Here is a 23841-nt window from a genome sequence, read left to right as displayed (position 1 = left end):
ATGAAAGTCAATTTCTATTTCTAGGAAAAAGGTGAAATGTTTATAAAGCAACACAAACTACCATCTTTACCCCTTAGGGGATTATAAACAAGTATGAAGTAATAAAAATATTCACCAATATTTGTATTACTCAATGGCTTGTAATGTTGGTATGGTTAGAAAGGGCTTCCCAAAGGAGGAAGGACTTCGTTGAGAACTGTTAACTGTTCCAGTGAGTTTAAAGATAAAAAGTTGACTTTTTAGAAATAGTAATAGTGCCTACCTTGTTTCCAGAGCAGTGTCTTTGTCTGGAATCAACCTACCAGGCTAGATTGTGAAGTGAACAGGCTGCATGAGACCAGCATGGAGCCTGCAAGAAGGAAAGTGAAGTACATCAGACATGAGTTCAAGAGCAGGAAGGCAAAGCCTAAGAGGGGTATGGTCTAGCTGTCATTCTATTATTCATGGATCATGAGTATCAGAGGATGCCAAGAGGTGATCTTAGATTGGTCTGGTATAGGGAAGTGCAACATACAGAAGTCAAACAAGGTGAGGGACCTAAAATATCCTCTCCTCCTGTCAGTCTCACCCCAGCCCACCAGCCTGTGCTTCCTTGCTGACTGCATTTCTACAGTTAAATAATATCTCTAAGATATTCTCTGGAGAGGAAAAAACATCACTTGAAACTTCTTAGTATGAAATTCTTTAATATAATCTGTATTTGTGAGACAAACCAAGCATAGCATAAAATGCTGAAAATAAGGTAAGACCTGAGAAATCCCAAGTGAGATGGTATCTTATCTCTTCCATGAGTTGCCTCCCCTGGTAGTTCCCTGGTTAACCAGATTTATTGCTAAAACCTCCATAGAGAGTCTCAGACCTTTCCAAACTCATTAAAATGACAGACAGAGGTCACCATCATCCATCACAACATCTTTCTGCATGGGTCAAGTTAGTCATTGCTGCCTTGACAGGGGAGGCCCACACCAGTGTCGCCTAAGCCCACAGGAACCACCTCTCCCCCTCCTGCAAGATCCTTGTCCCCCAGGATTTCAATGTAAGAGCAGTTCAGTATAGCACTTTTGTGAAATTACTTTCTGTCTTCATTCCACATGAAATACCTGTTTGTGAACTTGGCCTTGATAAAATCTTTTCTATTTCTCTTACGTAAAGGTGGTGAAAGCAGGAATGCCTACCCAGCGTTTAAACTTTACCGAGCTCTCTCTCTTTCTGGCTGTCCCTCTTAACTCTCTATCAGTAGACTTCCAAGAAAGCTTTTATTTAGCCAGCTGTTTGCTCCTATTTTACATGATAGTACTCAGTGTTCAATAGAACAAAGATCATTGATATTCCCACTGGGTTTATCACAAGCAACTCAGAACAAAGAGCTTTTTATGTGGAAAATAGAGATTTAAATTTTATTCATAATCTTTACTTTTTTTCCCAACACATTCTCATCCCTATGGGTTCCTTTCTCTAATTAGTCATGCAAGTCTTGACAATACGATTTAGCTACATATAAATTTTTCACTCTTATTAGTATGGTGTCTTAGTTTCTCTCTGTATTAATGTATATAATGCTTTTATTTAAATACATTTTGTTTATATTTCCAGGAACAGTGCACCTAAAAAAAAAAGACCTTCCAAAAACAAGCTTGACTTCACTGGCTGGAATGCCATTTCAGTCACTTGGCTACATATGAAAGTTGCTAAGTATATCCAATTCACATAAAAGATAAGGGTTTTTCATATTTAGTTCCTACTATGCGGTTGGTGGTTTACTATGGAGTTTATATGTTACCTCCAAATAATCTTCAAGACTTTAAATGTTACTCTCAACATACAGATTCAGAAATAAAACTTGAAGAAAGCACCCAGACCCTAACACTATGTAACCCTAAAATCAGAAATGTACAGAAAAACTAGAACCAAAGGAATCTTTAGAATAATCAAAGTTGTTCTGCAAAATACAGGATAAGCTCTAAAATAGGTAAGACAAAACACATTGTATTTAAAATGAATTAAGTGGTAGTGTAAAGGTCATTTCTTCTTTCTGATACCATCAGGAGGAAATTTGGTCTTGTGTTATATATGGTTCTAACATGTTCTCTTCTGCTTTTCTACCAAAGGAGTTTTTGCAGGGCTGTGTACCAAACCCATGGTCTCATATCTACAAAGTAAGGGCTCTATTCCTTGAGCTCTATCTCCAGTGCTGGTATTGGGTTTGAACTCTGGGTCTCACACTTGCTTAGCTTGTTTGGATGATGCTCCATGTCTCCAGCCTGGTTGGAAATGTTAGGCTCTACAGTCAGCTTACCTGGATTCCAGCACTGGTTCTTGTACTTCCACAAGCAAACTATTATTTGTTTACCACTTTGTGCCTCCACTTCATTATGTCACTGACTGACAGAATCTCCTGTAGTTGCTGGCCGCCTAAGGAGTAAACAATTTAATTATGTTTAGAGCACCAACACTAGTGCCTTGCCTGGAGAGTTTATAACGTTACTTTTTTCAGCTACATAGTTGATGTTCTCTTACAGGTCCAGTCTATCTATTTACTCTTCAGAACAGTTGGGATACATGAATAAAAAAAAAAAAAAAAAAAACTTCCTGTCCCACGGGGCTTCCTCAGATAGATTGACAGGAAAAAGTTCAATACTGAGTTGTATACTGCTAAGGGCATTAAATGCTGTAGGACAGAAATTATATCTAAATAAGTTTTTGGAGGATTGGCAAGGGTGAGACTTAATATATATGTTAAGTGCTATATTCCTAAAGCAAAAATCATTTTTCCAGGAAAATTGAGATTTCTCTTTAATGTTTTTGTTTTTTGTTTTACTGGTCCCGGGGCTTGAACCCAGAGCCTGGGCCTGTTTGTGCTCAAAGTGAGCACTCTACCTGTTAGTATTACCCTCACCTTTGGTCCTCAGCTCCACCCAGACCTGAGCTCCTCCCTGCCCTAGAGCTCCTGCCATACAGCTGGCCACTCCCTCTCTCCCCCATGTATCCACTTACCTCACTTTTTCCCACCCAGACCTGCTCTACACTTGGATAAGCACAGATGCCATGGTGCTCTCTTTCCCAGGGAGATATGGTGCCCCTAATAAACCTTACAGTCTTTCTCCTGTGTCTGCTTGCCTCTGTATAATCCCCTGCAATAGTCGTGAAGGATTCCTACACTACCACTTGAGTACTACTTCCAGCTTTTTTCTGAGCAGTTTATTGGAGATAAGAGTTTCATGACTTTACTACTGGGGCTGGTTTTGAACTGTATCAGTCCTCAGATCTCAGCCTCCTAAATAGCTAGGATTACAGGCCTAAACCACTGGCAGCCAGCTTCTACATACTGTTTATTATTTTCTTTTGATATCCAAGTTTAGAAACTTGGATTTCTCTATTTCTCTAACCCCTGTGTCAAATCTCATGTCATTTGTCGAACTTAACAGGGAAGAAAATTCAGATATATGCTACATGGTTGAAATCTTGAGAACATAAAGACAGAAGGCAGAAAAATGTTTGGCAGTAGATGGAAGCAGGAAGGACTGGGGAATTATTGCTTACAGTGTTTCAGCTTAGGATGATTCCAAAGTCCCAAAGATAGAATGAAGACTACAAAACAAAATGAAATACATAGCCTTATTGCCATCAAACCACTCAAAATCTAAAATGGTAAATCTTATGGTATGTATCTCTTGCTACAATAAAATTAACTGAGTTTTTAGCTAAATGTCTAAAAACTGATATTTGATTTAGTTATATATACTTATATACATTTAGAATATGTATGTCATATGACCCAGTATGCAAAGAAATTCATACTTAAGTATAGAAAAATGTAATCTTAGATTTTTTTGAATACCTTTGTTTTAAAGCCTATATTATAGGCTATATTATTGTCCATTAGGCAATATTAATACAACTATCATGTTTCACTACTAGGAGAAAAGTATTCCACTTTATACTTGATCTTAAGTTATAAATTAATCTATGTTTAAATAGTCCTCAATGAAACATTGTTTTTTTATTTTATAAGCAGCTTACTTTTTATGGGCTACCTACAGGAACACAATTGAATTTATAGAAGCATATATTAAATCAAAAGTACATGCCAATACTACCAAAATGAGTTTATTTTTGTCACTAACAACAGTCATGACATTTTAATTATATGGTTTTGTTGGTTTCTTAAATATTACTTAGGTATACATTAAAAATGTTTAAGAAATGTGACAAAATATAAGAAGTCTTCTATAAACAATTCAGTCTCAATATATTTTCCTACTTTGTTTTATACAGAAATAACTTAATCTACAAAATCATAAATAAGACTACCAACTCTCATGGCCTATAAGTACATACAAATTTAGGAGTTTGAGAAAAGTATTCACTTTGATTGCATCAGTAGTATGTAGTGCAGTATTTGAAATGTTTATTACCAATGCAATATATCACAATTTCTACTGTTTTCCAACTTGTTTTGGCAATAAATAAATAAAAAGCAATGGTTAAAAACCATGATTTTGAGTCTGTTTGTTTTTAAGGTAGTTTCTCACTATGTAGTGAAGGCAGTTTCAAACTCATGATTTTTCTGCCTCAGCCTGCTAAGTAAGTGCAACTACAGGCTTATACCACTGTGCTAGACAAAAGCTCAAGTTTCTGTTTTTAAAAACAGAAAAGTAGTTATTTAAAAATCAATAAATCTGGGGCTGGGAAGGTGGCTCAGTGGTAAAGAGCTTGCCTTGCATCAATGAGGCCCTGGATTCAATTCCTAGACACCACATAAGCAGAAAAAGCAGGCAGTGGTGCTGTGGCTCAAGTGGTAGAGTGCTTGCCTTGAGCTGAAGAGCTCAGGGGCAGCGCCCAGGCCCAGAGTTCAAAACACATGACCGACTGAAAAAAAAAGTCAATAAATCTTCTTAAAGCCACTTCCATGTATTTGAATAACAAAAAAAAAATGCCATGGAAGAAGGATATTTGTACCACCATTTAAATGGCATCTAAAAAAGCTAAATGTAAAAATCTGATTAAATCTATGTTAGCCTTGCCAAACAATTCCACTGAGATTCTGCTTCAGGAGCAGAACCAACACTATCTTCAATTTTCTAGAATTGTTTTGTACCATCTTCTGATGAATTAAAACTTTTTTTTTTTTTTTTTTTTTTTGGTTGGTCGTGGGGCCTGAACTCTGGGCCTAGGCGCTGTCCCTCAGCTCTTCAGCTCAAGCAAGTACTCTACCACTCGAGCCACAGCACCACTTCCTGCTTTTTCTGATTATGTTGTGCTGAGGAATCGAACCAGGGCTTATGCATGCAAGGCAAGCACTCTACCACTGAGCCACCTTCCCAGCCCCTGATGAATTAAAACTTTAAGTGTAAAAATGACACAGAAAATTATTTTAGAAAACCATAATTAAAATTCCTGATACACATTTTATTGTTCTAATGACTGAAAACCTTCCTTCAGGAAATAACACCTAACTGCTAAATATATCACCTATCTAGTGATTTGTTAAATAACTACTTAAGATTTATTAGGTATATAAACATTCCAATTACTTTTCTAACAATAAAAGTAAAAAGGAAGTTTGCATATTGGCTTTTTTAAATTTAATACATAATTTTGAAGGCCTTTGTAGGGAATAAAACTTGGAAAGAAAAATATCTCCAATTAATAGTAGTTTTAAATGATTCGAATTACAAATACTAAGCTGAAGACATATATTACTTCTAAAAGCCTAAGATTCTAAAAGTTTTATACTTTGCTCAATGCAAAAATGATTGGACTCACATTATCAACTGTTTATAAAAGTAAATACTCTCTGGTAAATAACAGATTATAAGAAATGCCTTCTCTGCTCTGATTTTTAAAAACACGACTGGAGACACTATGCCATGTGTCTCTGTGATCGTGTCCTGTGTCCTGACTCCTGGCTTGTCTCCCGTCATTATGGTGTCCCAATTCAGTTCTCCATCAGAGCTAAATTGGTTTGTTGGTATTTTGTTTCCTTTCCTTTCTTTCTTGTTTCCTGTGCTATGTGTATTTGGGGACTGTAGGTCTTTGTTACAATGGGCAGCCTGAAGACTGCTAGTGTTGTAATAGACTCCAATATTCCATCCTTAGTGCCAAGAAGGGCATCTGGGTTCCTTGAAGCCACTGGCGGATGGCCTTGGTGGGCCAGCTGCCAAGGGATGAAAACTCCTACAGGGGAGTCATACCCTCTGAGAAGTTCCAGGGCCCTGTGGTCTTTCCACCACTCTGAGCCAGCTTGTGACATGACATACCATTCAAACATCTTTTTGGAGTCACTTAGAAAGCTTCCTGAAGTCTGTTTTTTTCCCCCTTCGGTCGTGGGGCTTTAACTCCGGGCTTGGGCACTGTCCCTGAGCTCTTCAGCTCAAGGCGAGCTTGAGCCACAGTACCACTTCCAGTTTTCTAGATTTACTGGAGATTAGAGTCTCACAGACTTTCCTGCCCAGGCTGGCTTTGAACCCCAATCCTCAGATCTCAGCCTCCTGAGTAGCTAGGATTACTGGCGTGAGCCACCAATGGCTGGCCTGAAGTCTGTTTCTCTGTATTAATGTTTATATATTTTTCTGAAACCTGGGAACTGGTCCATCTGGAAATTGAAGAGGTAAGGGGAGCAGATGTGCTTAAGACCCACCTTTCTTCCCCTCACACCAATGGGAGAGGTTTTAGTGGCAGAGTGGGATTGGCTCACTCAGGGGACTGTGATACTGTGCAGAGTTCTACAGCCTCTGCTGGGAAAATCTGTGGATCAAGTCCCACCAAGAGTGTTCTCATGCAATCGTTCTAGATATGGTTGTGTTGGAGGGGAGGGGGTCCTACTCATGGTGAGAGAGGTCCCACCTGAGGTGACTTTTTCTGTTTGTCTTGGTCTTGAGTCTTTATTATGTTTGGTCTTTTGTCTTATATCAGAGCCTGCTATGTGCAGTTGGGAGTGTGCAGGCAGCTGAAGTCCCCGTTGAAAACAATTAAGCAGATTAAAAATTGTAAAGTGCTCCTGGCTAAAATTGGCACAAGTCAGGCCAACATGTGGGCTGAGAGACTAGCTGCTGATAACCCCTTCTTCCAACTGAAGTATTCAAAGGGTCAACTGATATGTAAAATGCTCTAGTCAAAATTTCAACAAAGACTAGAGTCATGAACTGGGTGGGCTCCAGGGAATCCCCACCCAACATACTTCAGTAGAAGTATTTGATATGCTAAAATTCCTTTGTAAAACAAGCAAGCCCTGGAAAAATATGGCCCAGCATAAGTGATTTGTTAAAAAGTTTGTTTTAAATCTTGGTCCTCTGCGAGAGTAAGATTGGCAAAAAAGAACTTTTGCCATTAAAAATTCAGGAAAACATATGGCTGGTATTCATTTCGTGCACTTTAAGATCTTTGTGCACAAGAGTATATGTATACGTATGACTGTAGATAAAACATGTTCAAAAAATGGGTGGGTTTGTACTTAAACCACATTATGACATTATGACTCCTTTCTTGCAGTTTAAACTTCAAGAAAGGTCATGAGGTTTGGGTGTTACTGAAAAGTCTCAAAGGATTATTGCATTATTTTAAAGAAGAATTTAACAGTTTTCTAAGGATTCTTTAATTTGCAAATCAAAAAGTCTTGCATTTTAATATATGAGTGTTTACCTTGTAATCAAGTTATCTGGCTCAGCAAAAAGGCATTAGAAACTTGAAATTTCCTACCACTGCTAAAGTTTGGGGCTATTAGAAATTTGGATGTAAAAGTTTGTAGACATTTCCCATTCTGTCCAAACAGCTTGGTTTCTCAGGAGAAAAAAAAAAGGACAGGAAAAACTTAGGATAAGCCTGGGTGCCTATCTTTGGGGGTGAGGGGTGACCTGGCAAAGATGCAGCTCGGCTGGCCCACATATGGTGGGACAGGGTAAGCTGGCATAAAGGCAGCTCATCTAACCCTGAAGTCGGATGGGTATATGCCCATTCTGTAGGACAGGCTAAGTAGACCATCATCGCATCTCATTCCCTTGCGGATGGACACCAGAAACCCGTAAAAATTGGTGTTGTGATTGGTATTTCTAGAACTGTCCCTTGGATGTATTAAAATTGAAAATGTTTTAAAGGAGAGTTTAAAAGTTAATCTGTATAATGTGACTTTATTTCTATGCTATTTTGCAATTGGATTTTATATATATATATATATATATTTTTTTTTTTTTTTTTTTTTTTTTTTTTGCTAGTCATGGTGCCTGAACTCTGGGCCTGGGCACTGTCCCTCAGCTCTTCAGCTCAAGGCTAGTGCTCTACCACTTGAGCCACAGCACCACTTCCAGCTTTTTCTGCTTATGTGGTGTTGAGGAATTGAACCCAGGGCCTCATGCATGCAAGGCAAGTGCTCTACCACTGAGCCATCTTCCCAGCCCCGGATTTTTTTTTTTTTTTAAAGGGCAAAAATGCTAAGTCTAGATTCTTGGTACAGTGCTGGGACTTGTAATTCTTGCATTAAGAAAAAACTGCTGTGAGAGTCTAAAATTTCCTAAAGGTAACTCAGACTACAGCAAAAAAAAAAAAAAAAAAAAAAAAAAAAAAAGGACCATTTTAAACTGGGTGGCCAAAGGGGCATTTAAATGCAAATTAAAGTGACTTTGGGAAAAAAGATTAAAAATGGTATCCCCTTTGTAAAAACTTAAAAAGTAAAATTGTCCTAAATGATCATTTCAAAGTGAATAAATTAGGACTACCAAAATGATTGTTTAATTGCTATTCCAGTTTGCGCTTTCAGGTTTTTGTAAGTTTCAAGCAGGCCCACAGAGCACAGAGGAGTCTTACAAATTTTTCAGATGTAACTTTGCCCCTTAATAAGTTCCAGGTAAGACTATGCTTATAAAATGACTTCCAATGACCATCTTTATTGCTTTTAATTGAAGTGGCCTTTTATAAAGACTTATTGAACTGAGAACTGAGGTGCAAAGCCAGCCAAGGGAAAGAAAGGTACCTGTGAAACTGTCACCTCCAACCCACCAGCATAGTACTGGGAGGTGGAGAGTACAGGGACAGCACTAAGGCCGAATATACGGACTGACCAAGGAAAATGCCAGTTGTGCATTGATCCCAGAATGGAAAAAGACATTCCTGGGGCTCTGGCAATAATGGAACATCCAGAGGCAGTTACAAGCCACCACTTAAATGTCAGAGGTAATGGCCCTTCAAAAGTTGATCAGAGCCAGATCATGAGAAAATAGTTTGTAAGCATGCCTTTCTAATGCCCATGTCTGGCTACCTAATCCCCTGTATGTGCTCAAAGCCTTAACTGACAGTGACTTTTGGGCTGGCACCAGCCACATAAATTCATTTGTTCAGGAAAGGAAAAGTTCTGTGGACTGGAGATCATGTCCCTATTGAGATCTGTCTAAAGGCCTACACAGGTAACTTAGGCTGTTAGGGTCAGTAGAGATCAGGTTCCTCAGCCAAACCAGAGTGCTAAACAGATCATACTACTGTAGCCCAAGAAAATGTCTGTGCCATTGTTAAAAGTTAAATGTTTTAGTTTCGAGTAAACTATTGCTCCTAATGCCATCTAATCCTGGCAAACCCTTGATAAAATAGGCTAAGGTTACAGGATCCTGACTAAATAGGGTCAGTGCCCCTGAGTCAGCATGAAAAAGTTACAGAAGATGAACCTTTGTCCATCAACTACCCTTTAAGATCAAGGGACCAGTATACAAATGTGGAGACTGCACTTGCAAAGATAGTTACAAGCCCAAGACTTCTATGTCTGCCTAGAAAATCCTAGCCAAAAACAAACAAAAAGTAAAAGCTGTCCAGGGGCCACTGCCTAAAACAGTCTTAAAAACCAGTGGGGTGCCAGCCTACAAAAGTCATTGTACAACCAGGAAAATACTGGGAGATTTTCACCAAAGTCAGGCCCTAGCCCTAGGTAAAGCTTCTTCAACTAGTCTTTGTAGAAATTTGCAGGTAACTCAGCAGGAGGTGTGACAATCCATTGGAGCTGCTGGGAGACACTGTGCTGCTGCCCACCCCTTTGGGTAAACTTCAAGGACAGCCTGATATCTGGAGGAGACTCATCATCAACCATGGTGAAAGTGGACTGGACTCTTGCCTGGCACATGCAGCTGATTCCTGGTGAAAGACTGCTTTGGATCTGCCAAACCTAAGGATTTGGTTGTGGGACATTCTTTCCATGGGACTTAAATTTGTAAATCATACCCTGCCTGACCTGGGAATGAAAAGTTCAAAGTCCCCTGACTATATGGGTACCAACCATATGGAGCCAACTTTAACTGTTATGGACTCCTTAAAATAAAGGAGGGAACAGCCCAGGCAAAAATTCAGCTCTCCTACAGAGAAATCAATTATTTGATTTCATGTATATAAGAAGGAGGGAATAAAGTAGAGAGGTCAGGTCTGGCCAGTGCCATACTGGCCTTCATGTAGGGAGGTCAGGTCTGGCCAGTGCCATACTGGCCACAGATGGTAGGGTTTAGCATCTTTCCTTCATGCTGGGGGAAGGGAACACCCTACCACCCTGGTGATGGGTCTGCCCAGATCCCTGGAGGCAGGGGTGAGCACTTGGCTGATAGGTTACTGAACCTATCAGTCCAGTGCCTGGGACTATGAGTTTCCTGTGGACTTGCCCACTGCCCTAACCTTATACTGGCCTGGACCAGCACAGGCACCATTATGCCCTGCCACATGTGTCTCCACGGTCTTGTCCTATGTCCTGCTTCTTGGCTCATCTCCTATCATAATGGTGTCCCAATTCAGCTCTCTATCAGAGAGTATTGTTGGTATTGTTTTTGTTCTTTCTCTCCTCTCTGGCCTGTTTCCTGTGTTATGTGTATTTGGGGGCTATAGGCCTTTGTTACAATGGGCAGCCTGCAGACAGCTAGTGTTGTAATAAAGACTCCAATATTCCATCCTTCAAAAAAAAAAAAAGACAAAACAAAAAAACAAGACTAGAACACATAAGAAGTCTAAATCAAAACTCACAAGAGGTGGCTGAAATCATGTCAACTTTCAGCTTGACAAAACATAAACCCAGTTATTATGCATAAACAATTCAAAATTAAAGTTTATAATGGAAATGTCAACAAGTCATAACTACTATACATTACTGGTGATGGGTTCCACTATACTTCAACCAGGCACAGCAGATGTGCACATCTGATAGACAGATTGCTTAGAAAATTAAAGCTATCAGAGCTATAAATAAGGAATACATAAATATGAACACAGCAATGCCAAAGCAGAGACTATTAAAATGAGCCCATAAGATGTGATATGAACACATATGATAGTTCATCATGTAAGCAACTTTCCCCTGACTTATAAAGCTATGTTTCTATAATTCTTTTAAAAAGGAAAAAAAAATGCTACACGGCTTCATGTAGTAATCTAACTGGACATTCTTGATGACACTGTAATCTTCAAATTCTTTTGAAGAGCTGAAATCTCATCAGAATTACTCCAGAAAATCAGCTTGTCATATTTTCAGTAGCCTACAACAAAAAGAAAAAAATCATTGTTTTTTTTTTAATTTAAAATACTGTGGAAAAAAGGATACCATGGCAGTATATCTGTGAATACTATACTGTATTTAACAAACAACTGTTCTCCCATGTAACAGCCATTTTTATCAGGATCATAAATAACCTTCACTTTTTTGTGGTATATCAAATATACCTATTGAACCTAACACCAAGTTCAGTGTAGAAAACATTGATGGCACATGAAATAATACTTAAGAGTACATGTAGAAAGATACTATTACTTGAAGGATTAACATACAATAGACCTCCTTCTCAGTCTTCATTGGTTAGTTGTTTTTTTGTCGTTCCCCCCCCCCCCCCCCCAATGCACTGTCCATCATAGGGCTTGAATTCTGGGCCTGGTGCTGTCCCTGAGCTCTTCAGTTTCAAGTGAACACTCTACCAATTTAGCCAGGGGGCAACTTTTGGTATTCTGGTGGTTAACTGGAGATAAAAGTCTCAAGGACTTTCCTGCCCAGTCTGGCTTAAAACTCCGATCCTTAGATCTCAGCCTCTGGATTAGGAGGATTACAGGCGTGAGCCACAGATACCCAGCAGTTTCCTATGTTTTATTATAGTATAGAAGGAAATTAAGAATTAAGAAAACCTCCCATGCTATGAGATGGGGAGAACAAGAGCAAATGAGAACTTCTGCCTAATCTTGTTCACCTAACTCCTGACTATTATACTCTCCTGGATTACAGTAAAAGGAAACTCCCAGGCATTATATCATTCATCAATGAATGCTGCTGAGTATATTTCTTTTTCTTTGTCAGCCATGAAGCTTGAACTCCATGACTGAGTGCTGTTCACTGAGCTCTTTTTGGTCAAGGCTAGTGCTCTACCACTTTTTTTAATTGTAAAGGTCAAGTACAGAGGAGTTACAGTTACATGTCAGGTAATGAGTATATTTCATTTTTTTTTTTAGGACATTTCTTCTTGAACAGTATGACCCCCTCCATTTTCTCTTAGTTCTCCCTCTCTCCCCATTCCCTCCCAAGTTGTATAACATATCATTGCTGAATTAGTTCACCCTTTGTCCCACCAACAGTGCCACTTCTGGTGGTGGAGATAAGAGTCTCGTGGACTTTCCTGCTTGGGCTGGCTTTGAACCATGACCCTTAGATCTCAGCCTCCTGAGCAGCTGGCATGAGCCACCTGTGCCCAGCTTTACTATGTGTATTTCTATTTTTAGCCTTCCCAAATTATTAATTAATGCCACTATGAAAACAACAGATTTGGGGCTGGGAAGGTGGCTCAGAGGTAGAGCACTTGCCTTGCATGCATGAGGTCCTGGGTTCGATTCCTCAGCACCACATAAGCAAAAAGAAAAAAGCCAGAAGTGGCACTGTGGCTCAAAGTGGTAGAGCGCTAGCCTTGAGCTGAAGATCTGAGGGATAGTGCCCAGGCCCAGAGTTCAGGCCCTATGATGGGACCCCCCCCCAAAAAAAAAAAAAAAAAAAGAAAACAGAAAACAGATTTAATTTTAGAAATGTTAGATTTTCAATATTTATATTTTTACTTCCTAATTAAAAATTGCTTTTAGTTTGGTCTAAGTAGAGTTCTTTTGAAATACTGGAAAAATTTAAATACTACAATCTGCAATAAGGCTGAAACTTTTTGTTTGCTGACAATATATCTGACTTTGTTTCCTACAGTACAGTCAGCTCACAGACCCATTCTCGACAAGCTTTTCCTTCCTCTGAACTTACTACTTAAGAGAATTAAAGATTTTGGAAAAGTCTATTGTTCCAAAACATTTATAATTTCTATCCTTGTAGCTTCTGATAAAAAAAAGTTTTAGCTATGTACCGTGTAGGCACTGTTTATCTCTTAGCCTCATTCTCAGTATTCCCTATTCAGAGACTTGAAATTATATAGTTTCAGTTTAACACCAGCATATCTTAATTCAAATACAATTTGTCTTGTCTAACTCTATTTTCATATCAACTGTAGAGAGTCTCTAGTAGATATGAAGCAAGTAGTCTCATTCTGAATCATTCGTATTATAAAACTGCAGAACTTTCTATCTAAAAGTGATGCAGAAACATTGTGGAAATCTAAAGCTAGGAGTTTCAAATTAGCAAGGATCAGCCCAGATCCTTTAGTGGTTCTCTCCTCTTTCTTTCTCCTCAGGGCAATAGTTGGGAGGATGGGTGGAAGCATGAGATTTATTTAATCTTTCCTTCTTCAACGCCAATATCCTAATGTTAGAAATGTTCCTATAAAATGAGCAATAAATCACAAATGTACCCTAAAGTTCTAGTAATCATTCAAGGATATCCACAATATAAAAAGGACAAGGCTTAGGTCACAAGAATATGCCAGTTACAGTATAATTCAAAGTATCACTGCACTAAAAAAAGATGCTGAAATGGCTTTTTGTGTGTATGCATATATTATATATACACAAAATTATATATGTACATGTGTGTATATAAAACTTTGAAAAATTCTGGGCAAAACTTGCTTGTGCTTCTCCATGTTGTTGGGGACAGAGGACAGCCACATATCATTGCAGTCACTCATTATTTTCTCACAGTAGCTAGGATAACAGGCTTGAGTCACTACAGTCAGACAGTGGATGAGCCATTGGTTTTATGCCCATATTAGCCTTTATCCACAATCCCCCTATACTTTACCTCCCAAGGTGCTAGACTGCAGGCTTGATCCACCATGACCAGCTATTTCTTTTTATTTTTCTTACCAGAATTATGAGAGAATACTGACCCAAAGATTTACCTAGGTCATACAGTCCATGACTATTTCACCCCAGTAACCATCCTTTCCTAAATAGCTGGCTCACATATTCTTTATTTCTGTAGGAAGAAACAATATTTAAGTCACTAACTCTGAAGTTAGACAACTCTCATTAAAAAACTAGCTCAACTATTTACTTAAGTACTTGGGGTAAGTCAGCCATCACACAGTTCCGTTTCTTACCAGCACACTACTATTAACAGTAGTAATACACAGCCCTGTGAGACTAGACCTGTAGGGTTTAGCACAAGGAAAAGGTCTCATGCAAATATTAGTTAGGTTAACTAGCCAGTTCTTCCTGCTATGGCAGCCATAAGTAGGAATTTAGAAAAGGCAAATGATGAAAAATGAGCAAGGGATTTGAAACATGATACATACAAAAAGGGATGGCCAACCAAACAGGCACATGGTTTCCATCAGAAAAGTTTCCTAACATCCCTCAATTTCAGCAGGAAGCAGCTGGACAACTACAATATCACTGCTTTTCATAGAGATGAAGGGAAAACATTTACAGTGGGAAAAGTTTAACAGGTACCAATACCTAAATATGCTCATAACTATAGTTTCAGCTCAAAAACTAATTCACTTTGCTGACCAGCCTGCTTTCAGTTATTCCATCTTTTCCCTGTCCTCCCTTTCCTATCACTTCCCTCCTCTCTCCTCACCTCCTTTCTTTTTGGCATAAAATTGGACCTCAAACTCTACGGGTCTATGTCTGAGCCATTCTCTAATGCCAAGTTATTCTTTTATTGTGGTGTTTTTTTTTTTTTTTCTTTTGGTAAGTGGTGGGTCTTGAACTCAGGGCCTGGGCACTGTCCTTGAGCAATTTTGCTCAAAGCCAGTGCTCTATCACTTCAAGACACTGCGCTACTTCCAGTTTTCTGGTAGTTAACTAGAGATAAGTCTCACAGACTTCTCTGCCCAGGCTGGTTTGAACTGTGATCTTCAGATCTCAGCCTCCTGAGTAGCTAGGACTACAACAAGTGTGAGCCACCAGCACCCATCAAAGTTATACAATTTTTAAAATGACATTTTTCTCTTTTCTTTCTGTTTGTCTTCTTTCCTTCTTCCCATGTTAGGGAAATCAAGTTTAGCTTACACAACTGAAGGCAAGATCATCACATTCCTCTCCTCATCATACTAAGCACAGGAGTTAGGGGACATTCAGGACAGTCAGGTATACAATTCTGCATTAACATCAGTACACAGGAGATGAGCAGACCCAAGGCCCCTACATGGTCTGAAATCATGCCTCAGCACATACAATCAGAAGCCCATACTTCTGGGCATTTCTAAAAAAATACAAAGACCTTCACTGATCAAGATGTACCGTACACATAAACTACATGCTGACTTGAAATCCCTCTGTATATTTAAACCAATACAAACAGCCCACCCTTCTCCCAGACAGGAGGACTATTCTTGAAATAAAGGTGTATATGGTCTCCATTTTGCCAGCAAAATTAATAAGCCTTTACTTTTTTTTTCTTTTTGTCAGTTATGGAGCTTGAACTCTAGGCTTGGGCATTGTCCCTTCACTCTTCAGCTCAAGGCTAGCACTCTACCACTTAAGCCACAGCACCACATTCGGTTTTCTAATGGTTATTTGGAGATAAGAGTCTCACAGACTTTCCTGCCCGGGCTGGCTCTGAACCGCAATCCTCAGATCTCAGCCTCCTGAGTAGCTAAGATTACAGGCGTAAGCCACTGGCGCACAGATTTTTTTTTTTTTTAAACAAAACCTTGCTCTTATTTGTGAATTGGCATTGGGAACAGGAGACCAATTTTCCATCATCAGTCTGAGTTGGAAAAAGGCAGCACTTTGGGCTTGAAGCAACAACAGTCCTGGTCTCTGAACCACTCATGTGACTTCAATTTAATTACATATGCACAGATATTATGCTCAAATATGATCAAATTCATCAATAACCAGTGGTTGGAGCTTGAACACATCTTTTAGGGGACAGGTGCAACTCTATTCACCTAACAGAAAATTCTAAAACTAGTCAGACTTCTGGCAAAAGATAATATGGTCCATGGTGGTCACTTTTGTGATTTAATCACATGCCACAAAGTCCTGGTCTTCAGAATTCCAATGCCAGTTAGCTTAATCTTGTTAAGCTAATCTTTCACAAAACTTCATCATTAATCATTTTCTAAACACAAGTATCTTTATTTTGAATGAACTAATTCATGAATCTCTAACCTTGAGTGCTTCAGAGGCCTTGCGAAGCTCCTTAATAACAGATGATAAGGCTTCTGGGTTAATTCCTTGTTCACAAAGCCGTACACAAATAGACAGGGTTTCCATATCTAAACCAGTATTCAAAATTCTTGAAATCTCAAGAAGAACTGAAAAAAAGATATGAAGAACTTTTAAAAATCTTACAGTATTGAAATATGCACACCGTCCATTTGTTTTTAACTCCTATATGCCGACTCAACATCAAGGACTTTGCGTATCTCAGGATTTAGAAAGCAGCACACAATGTTGCCTTGCTTGCCCTTAGTTTTAGAAACTTAATCTCTCTTCACATAGCTGCCTTTTATACTGTCCATATTACTCTAAATACTTCCTAATTTTAATAATAGTGCTATTTAATATTTAATAATAGCACTTAATTAGCTGCATAAAACATCTTCTTACAGAAACACCATGGTTCCCTACTCTATTTTAAGAATAATGGTTGCTCTTATGTTTCCCCTATTAAAATTACACAGATACTTTTATTTTATTAGGATAAGTTTCCAGAACTGCTTAGTGAGTAATACATACTTTTAAAGTTTTGCGTGTTTGGAAAGTTTTACAACAACTTAATCATATGTGTTTAATAATAAAAATGAAACTTCATTCTTAAATTATACATTTTAATGTTGTTCTTAAAAGGATTTACTTTGATGAGAGAAAATATTAACAAAGACAACTACGCTAGCAAACTGATTTTCCAGGAATCTCTTCTATTACAGGACATAAACACAGTGATTCTGTTGTAATGGTGGCTTTTTCTCAGAACTACATTCACTAGTATTGTCTTTCTTCACCTGAAAGTTTATTTCCTCAACTCCTATACATGACCTCCCATAAACAAGCTATCCTTTACTCAATTTTTAAGATATCACATTTATCACAATAAAATATCATACAGACCTGTACCATATTTTGTACCAGAGCAAACATTTTTAATTACTAACTTTATATATATATAAATTCCTCTGTTACATTTCATGTATCTAAGCACTTTTATTCTGAGTGAGCTTACAAGTTTAATCCATCTCAAAACAAATTTCATCTGTATTTCTACTGGAGTTGTATGAAGAAGTTCATATTATTTTGGGAAGAACAGATGTTAACAATATTTAGTCACCCTGTACTTAAGTCCTGAAATTTTATGCCATCCATGATATTCATGCCACTTTCCTCTTCTCATGTTAGACATTTATCTTCATCTCTGTGAGCATGGTTTGTTGAAATGCCTTCCATGTTTCTGTTCTTTTTGAACATACGGAGGGCAGTTTTATTGCTCTTATCTAATTCTAACGTCATTTTTATGTCATAACTGGATGATTTTTTTTCCTCATCATGGGCCATATTTTGTCCTGCTCTGCACATCTGATAACCTTCGGTTATAATAAGCCAGACATAAAATGTACTTTGTTGGGTGTTATTTTTGCCCTTCTAAATATAATCTTGTAAACTTCTTTTCAAGACAGTTATAATATCTAAAAGCATATACATATTACTTTTGTTTTTAATTCATATATTCCTACACAACATCAAGGAATTAGCACAGCTTAGGATCTAGAAATCAGCACCCCAACTGCTGTACTTCCAAGTACTCCTATCTAATTTCTTATCAATTAGGTTTTCTATTCTGGCCTGGTGCAATGCACTATCCTCAGTACTATGTGAGCATGTACTGTTCTCTTACCTTCTGGATAATTGTTTCCTTAGCTTTCTGGGTATTTTTCACACTTGTGTACTAATCAATGCTCTGAACATCCAAGAGAGATTCTTCTACATATCTTCAGAATTCCCAGGGAAGTTCTCTCTTAGGTATTCTGTGCAGTGATCTTGGTCTCTCAAACTCTATCTGGTTTGTCCTGGCTGCACTGAGGCCTAGAATCACTGAAAGCAATGATCTAAGGCAATGAAGAGTTCACTTCATGTATTTCCGTTCCTCGGGGATTACAGTTTGATGCCCAATACCAGGTGTCTTGAAAACCTTTGTTCTGTATGTTTCATACACTCCCTCCCCTCAAAATGTGTAAACCCAGTTACCATTGCTCCATCCTGGCTGGAAAGTAGTCATTCTCATTTTCAATTCTTCAGTATAATTTACTAATACTTGCTTTGCTACAGTAGCCAGTCTGTTATCCCTGTAACCTGAAGAATTTATTTCAGTAACTGTGTTTTAAGACTTCAATTTCTATCCCCATAATCACTTGTTCTTGTTTCACAAGAACATGTGAATGGATATATTGAGGATGGTGCTTGATATAGAGACAACTCAATAAAAAGGCTGCCTAAGCCTGGTATTAGTGGCTCACGCCTATAATCCTAGCTACTCAGGAAGCTGAAATCTGAGGATCAAGGCTCAAAGCCAGGCCAGGCAGTTAAGTCCATGAAACTCTTATCTCTGATAAACAACAACTTCTTCTACTACTACTACTACTACCACCACTACCATTACTACCATTACCACCACCACCACCTCCAAAAGAAAAAAAGCCAGAATGGGCTGGGAAGGTGGCTCAGTGGTAGAGTGCTTGCCTTGCATGCAAGAAGCCCTGGGTTCGATTCCTTAGCACCACATAACACATAAGCAGAAAAAGCCAGAAGTGGTGCTGTGCTCAACTGGTAGAGCGCTAGCCTTGAGCTGAAGAGCTGAGGGACAGTGCCCAGGTCAGAGTTCAGGCCCCACGGCAAAAAAAAAAAGCCAGAAGTGAAGCTATGGCTCAAGTAATAGAACACTAGCTTTGAGCAACAAAACTCAGGGACAGTGCCCAGGTCCTAAGTTCAAGTCTCAGGAACAGCAGCAAAAAAAAAAAAGGGCTACCTATTATTCTTTCTCTTTTTCAGGTTCCAGGTTAGCTGTTTGCCTTTCTTCTCTCGAAGGTGTGATTCTTCACCGAAAACTGATCTTGAACAGAAAATTTTTCTCCGATGTCCTAGACTGTTGACATGTTCTTAGCAAGCTAAGTCTCAATCTGGCCTCAGCCCTCTGGTTCAGCCCTCAGCCCTCTGTAGTATGTTGGCCTATACTACTAAACACATGAATGGTGCTTCTCCATCTCTGGCAGTGGCAGATGGCACACTGCTGACCCCAGGTTCATTCACGCAGGGCAGAATGCTTCGTCAAGTTCTATTCCTAATTCCCTGCTGTGGTTCCCATCTGCTTTCTTTTGAGGATATCTTGCTCTTTCTAATCAATGAAAACTTCCTTTTCTTTTTTTTGAACGTAGCTATGCCAATAATTATATTGTGTATTATTTCCTATCATGTTATATGCTTTGAGTATAAATTTGTACCAAGTGTTCAACTGACCATAATAAAAATTCACTTTAACTTTTATTTTCATATATGATTCTACTTCATCTGTTCTAAATGGTTATCATTGCTATCTTGAGGTTTTACATATTTTTAGCTTATTGCCAGCACTGTAACAAATCTGACTGAAGCTTTTAATGATGTTTCAATTGATTCTCTCTAGCTTTTCATCTACAAGTAACAGTTTCATTTCCTTTTCAATAACAGATTTTCTTATGTCATGCTATGCACCGAATTCCTTAAATAGACATTTTAAAGAAAAGAGTGAAAAGCAGATGTTTCCGAATTTATTTGGAATGTGCTTAAACATAGCATTAAACATGTTGGCTTCATATAGGTATCTTTCATTTTGTCAATATACCATTTTCTTGCTAAGACTGTTTTTGAAATCAGGAAAACTGTTGAGTCTTATTAATAGCTTTTCTTCAGTTATATTAACAGATTTCCTAACTAGCTAAAGAACAATGATCTAGAACATCTTTACTTATACAGAAAGCAAGCCCACGTTTTAACTAAGGGAAGATGCTACCCTACTTCTCTGTAAACACCCTGAGAAACGGTCAGGGGAAGGATATTACATTCATGGCCTGGCACTCTTGGTTTACAGAAGGACAGATAAGCTTAGGGGCCATGATGAACTATATTCACTTCCAAGATAAAATTTAAAAAGACAATGTGGCTTTCTTTTGATACTCTTCTTGAAATCCAGTAACGAAGGACCAGGAAATCATGTATAGACAGTGCTTGTGGAGGGCCTACCTGACAGCCAGCCTAAACTAGCAGATATTTGAGTGAGGAGAATGAAGTGACTCCACTCAGCTACTGTCTAACTGAACAGGTAGGGCTTAATATATAGACCATGAGATGTGTTTTTTATTGTTTCCTGGTTGCTGTTGCCTTTTGTTTTTTGTTTTGTTTTTCTACCAGTCCTGGAGCTTGAACTCAGGGCCTGGGTACTGTCCCTGAGCTTCTTTTGCTCAAGGCTAGCACTCTACTACTTGAGGCACAGTGCCACTTCCAGCTTTTTCTGTTTATGTGGTACTGAGGAATCTAACCCAGGGCTTCATGAATGCTAGGCAAGTACTCTAATTCTAAACCCCATTCCCAGCACTTTGAGCCTACTTTCCAATTGGTATATACACACTTACACACATACATTCTATGCCTATTTATGCTAGTGCTGGAAAGATAACTGTGAAAAAAAATATGGTCCAAGTCCTCAAATATTAAAACTGAGTAAAGATAGATAATAAAAGAACAGATTCCAATGGTTTGGCTGTGTTCCCCAACGTTCATATCCCCAATAAAACAACACTGAAACACAGGCATTAGGGGAGGTCATTAGGACATAGGGATTTGTCCTCATTAACATTATCTTAGGAGTGAGTTAGTTATCCCTCAGGAGTGAGCTCCTGAAAAAAGGATGAATCTGGTCTCCTTTCCTCTCATTTTCTTGTGTACATGTGCTCTTGGCATTTCACCTTCCACAAGATGCAATAGGACGTTGACAAACACATAGCATTCATAACTAAAAAAATGAATGTATGTTTTTTTTATAAATTACCCAGTCTATTCTGCAATAATAGCACAAAACAGACTGAGATTTCAGTTTTAAGTAAGCACAATAAAGAAAAAGAATTACATACTTCTGAAGCAAATCATAAAGGTGCCTTACCAGCCGGGCTCAGGTGGCTCATGCCTGTAATTCTACTCAGGAGGCTGAGATCTGAGGATTGCAACACCAGCCTGGGCAGGAAAGTCCCTGAGACTCTGATCTCCAACAAACCATGAGAAAACTGAAAGTGGTGCTGTGGTTCAAGTGGTAGAGCACTAGCCTTGAGCTGAAGGGCTCAGGGACAGCGCCCAGGCCCAGAGTTCAAGCCCCACGACTGACCAAAAAAAAAAAGGGGGGGGGTTGGCACCTTATCAACTTTAGAAGGATGCTATGTTGGAGAAACACTTGTCTGAAAAAGTGACAACCTTACACTTCAAGGATGAGCAGAAATCAACTTGGGGCAGAAGGAAGAGATGGGTGAATGATAGTAAACAACATACTTCCCATATGGGAAATGCACACTGTTAATGTGAAGGCAATGTTAATTAAGAACATGGTTGAATGTAAAACAGGAAGAGTGAAAATTGTCAATCTATAAAGCCCTATTACAGAGTTTAGAACTTGGAAAACTATTGGAAGATATAAAAAGCAGAATGTAACAAAATCAATCAGATAAGCACTTGAAGAGTCTTTGGCAGACTATGGACTAGATTTTAAAAAAGAGTAGAGTATATACGTGTTGAATGCATTATATTATTGCGATTTCGGTGAGAGACTGAGGAATGGAATACCCAGGAGATATTAAGATAGGTGGTTTAAAATGAGATGAAAAAACTAGAGTTAATACCCAGATTTCCTTCTCAAGTGAGCAACTGGATTCATGGTACTTAAACTATTTCACTGGCTCTGCCTTATAGTGCTAGTTAAATGCTCTTCTTTTCTCTATAATGGATTTTATAAGCTGGTACTACATTGAAATCTCTGGTAAGGAACAACTGTCATAAATTTAATTACAAGAAGTAAAATAAGGCTGGGAATGTGGCTTAGAGGTAGAGTGCTTGCCTCACATGCATGAAGCCCTGGGTTCGATTCCTCAGTACCACATGCACAGAAAAAGCCAGAAGTAGCGCTGTGCGCTCAAGTGGTAGAATGCTAGCCTTGAGAAAAACAAGCTCAGGGACAGCGCCTGGGCCCTGAGTTCAAGCCCCAGGACTGGCCAAAAAAAAAAAAAAAAAAAAGTAAAATTAAAATTAGAGGAAGTAAATTTAGAACTAAATCATAAGAATTTTGGAATATAAGGCAATTAAAAATTATGAAGCTATTATTAGGAATTTTCACTTCAAAATGTTGGAAAGCAAAAGAAGTACATTGTGGAACAGAGGTGGCTGTTCTTAAAGGCTTATTTCAAGAGGACATATTAGAGAAAATGTTGAATGCCTAAAATAAGAGTAGGGGATATTGTGTTATATATGCCTTATGCTAAATCCTTATGGAGTAAAGTGTGCAGACAAATTACAAAGTCTACTTGCTTACTCTCATGTGAGAAACATTTTTTTAAACATAATCCTTGTGAAATTTTGTGAAATCCTCTCTGAAATTTTATTTTTTTTAATTTAATGTTATTATCAAAGTGATGTACAGAAGGGTTACAGTTACATACGTAAGGCAGTGTATACATTTCTTGTTGAACATTGCTACCCCTCCCTGTTTTCCTCCCATTTTCCCTCCCCACCCAATTTGTAAAGTTCGTTTTCAACATACTGTCTTGTCCTCTCTGAATTTTTTTTAAAAGCTTATATCATTGTTAGCTGACTAATATTCATGGGAAGGAGGAAGAGTATGAGGGAGAATATTCTAGCTCTTTAAGGGAGAAATACGCAAAATTTTTAAAATTTCAACACCTTTCATGAACTGATTCTAATATATTGAAACCCTATAGATATACCCTTTTTCTTTAAAAAAAATGTTTTTCTTCATCTTCCTCTCACACCAAATTCTCTCAGAAAAAATCTTGATGATCCAACCTATTCAAACTCTTAACTCTCATCTATACCTCAATAGGTCCAACCTATTCAAACTCTTAACTCTCATCTATACCTCAATAGGTCCACCAGACATAAAATAGCAATCTTCCACTCAAACAGAATCTTACTGGAAACCTGAAGTATGTTAACTAGTACTCTAAATAGAGGTTACAAAAGAAATTGGTTGAAAGTGAGGCCCCATTCTGTTAAAAACAAAAACAGAAACAAAACACTGGTTTCTAAGGAAAGATACAATGTTATATACATACAAATTCCTTACATACTTCAGAAAATTTATTCTGCAAAATAAAACTAGTAAGCTGTGAAACATTAAGAAGATTAAAGAAATAGGTTGAATAAGGAAAACTAGCTAAGTGGATACTGCTTAGGTCAAAATGAATAATGGCAGGGCTTCGAATGTGGCTTAGTGGTAGA

At 38.3% G+C, this 23841-nt stretch overlaps 1 protein-coding gene across 1 annotated transcript in view; it reads right to left on the bottom strand.

The window, feature by feature from the left end:
- Nucleotides 1-11032: 11032 nt before the first annotated feature.
- Mzt1 (mitotic spindle organizing protein 1) overlaps nt 11033-23841 on the bottom strand; it is a 14720-nt gene continuing 1911 nt past the window's right edge. Inside the window, exons 2-3 of the mRNA XM_070002866.1 lie at nt 16486-16631; nt 11033-11489 (exon numbers count right to left, since the gene is read on the bottom strand). Of these exons, the coding sequence (XP_069858967.1) occupies nt 11466-11489; nt 16486-16631 (170 nt within the window). The 3' untranslated portion in view covers nt 11033-11465. The remainder of the gene's footprint in view (nt 11490-16485; nt 16632-23841) is intronic.

Source organism: Dipodomys merriami, unplaced genomic scaffold (genome assembly GCF_024711535.1).
Source record: "Dipodomys merriami isolate MVZ:Mamm:240054 unplaced genomic scaffold, mDipMer1.0.p SCAF_6, whole genome shotgun sequence".
Taxonomy (NCBI): domain Eukaryota; kingdom Metazoa; phylum Chordata; class Mammalia; order Rodentia; family Heteromyidae; genus Dipodomys; species Dipodomys merriami.
Note: the sequence above shows the minus strand (reverse complement) of the source record. Positions and strands in the feature narration are given on the sequence as shown.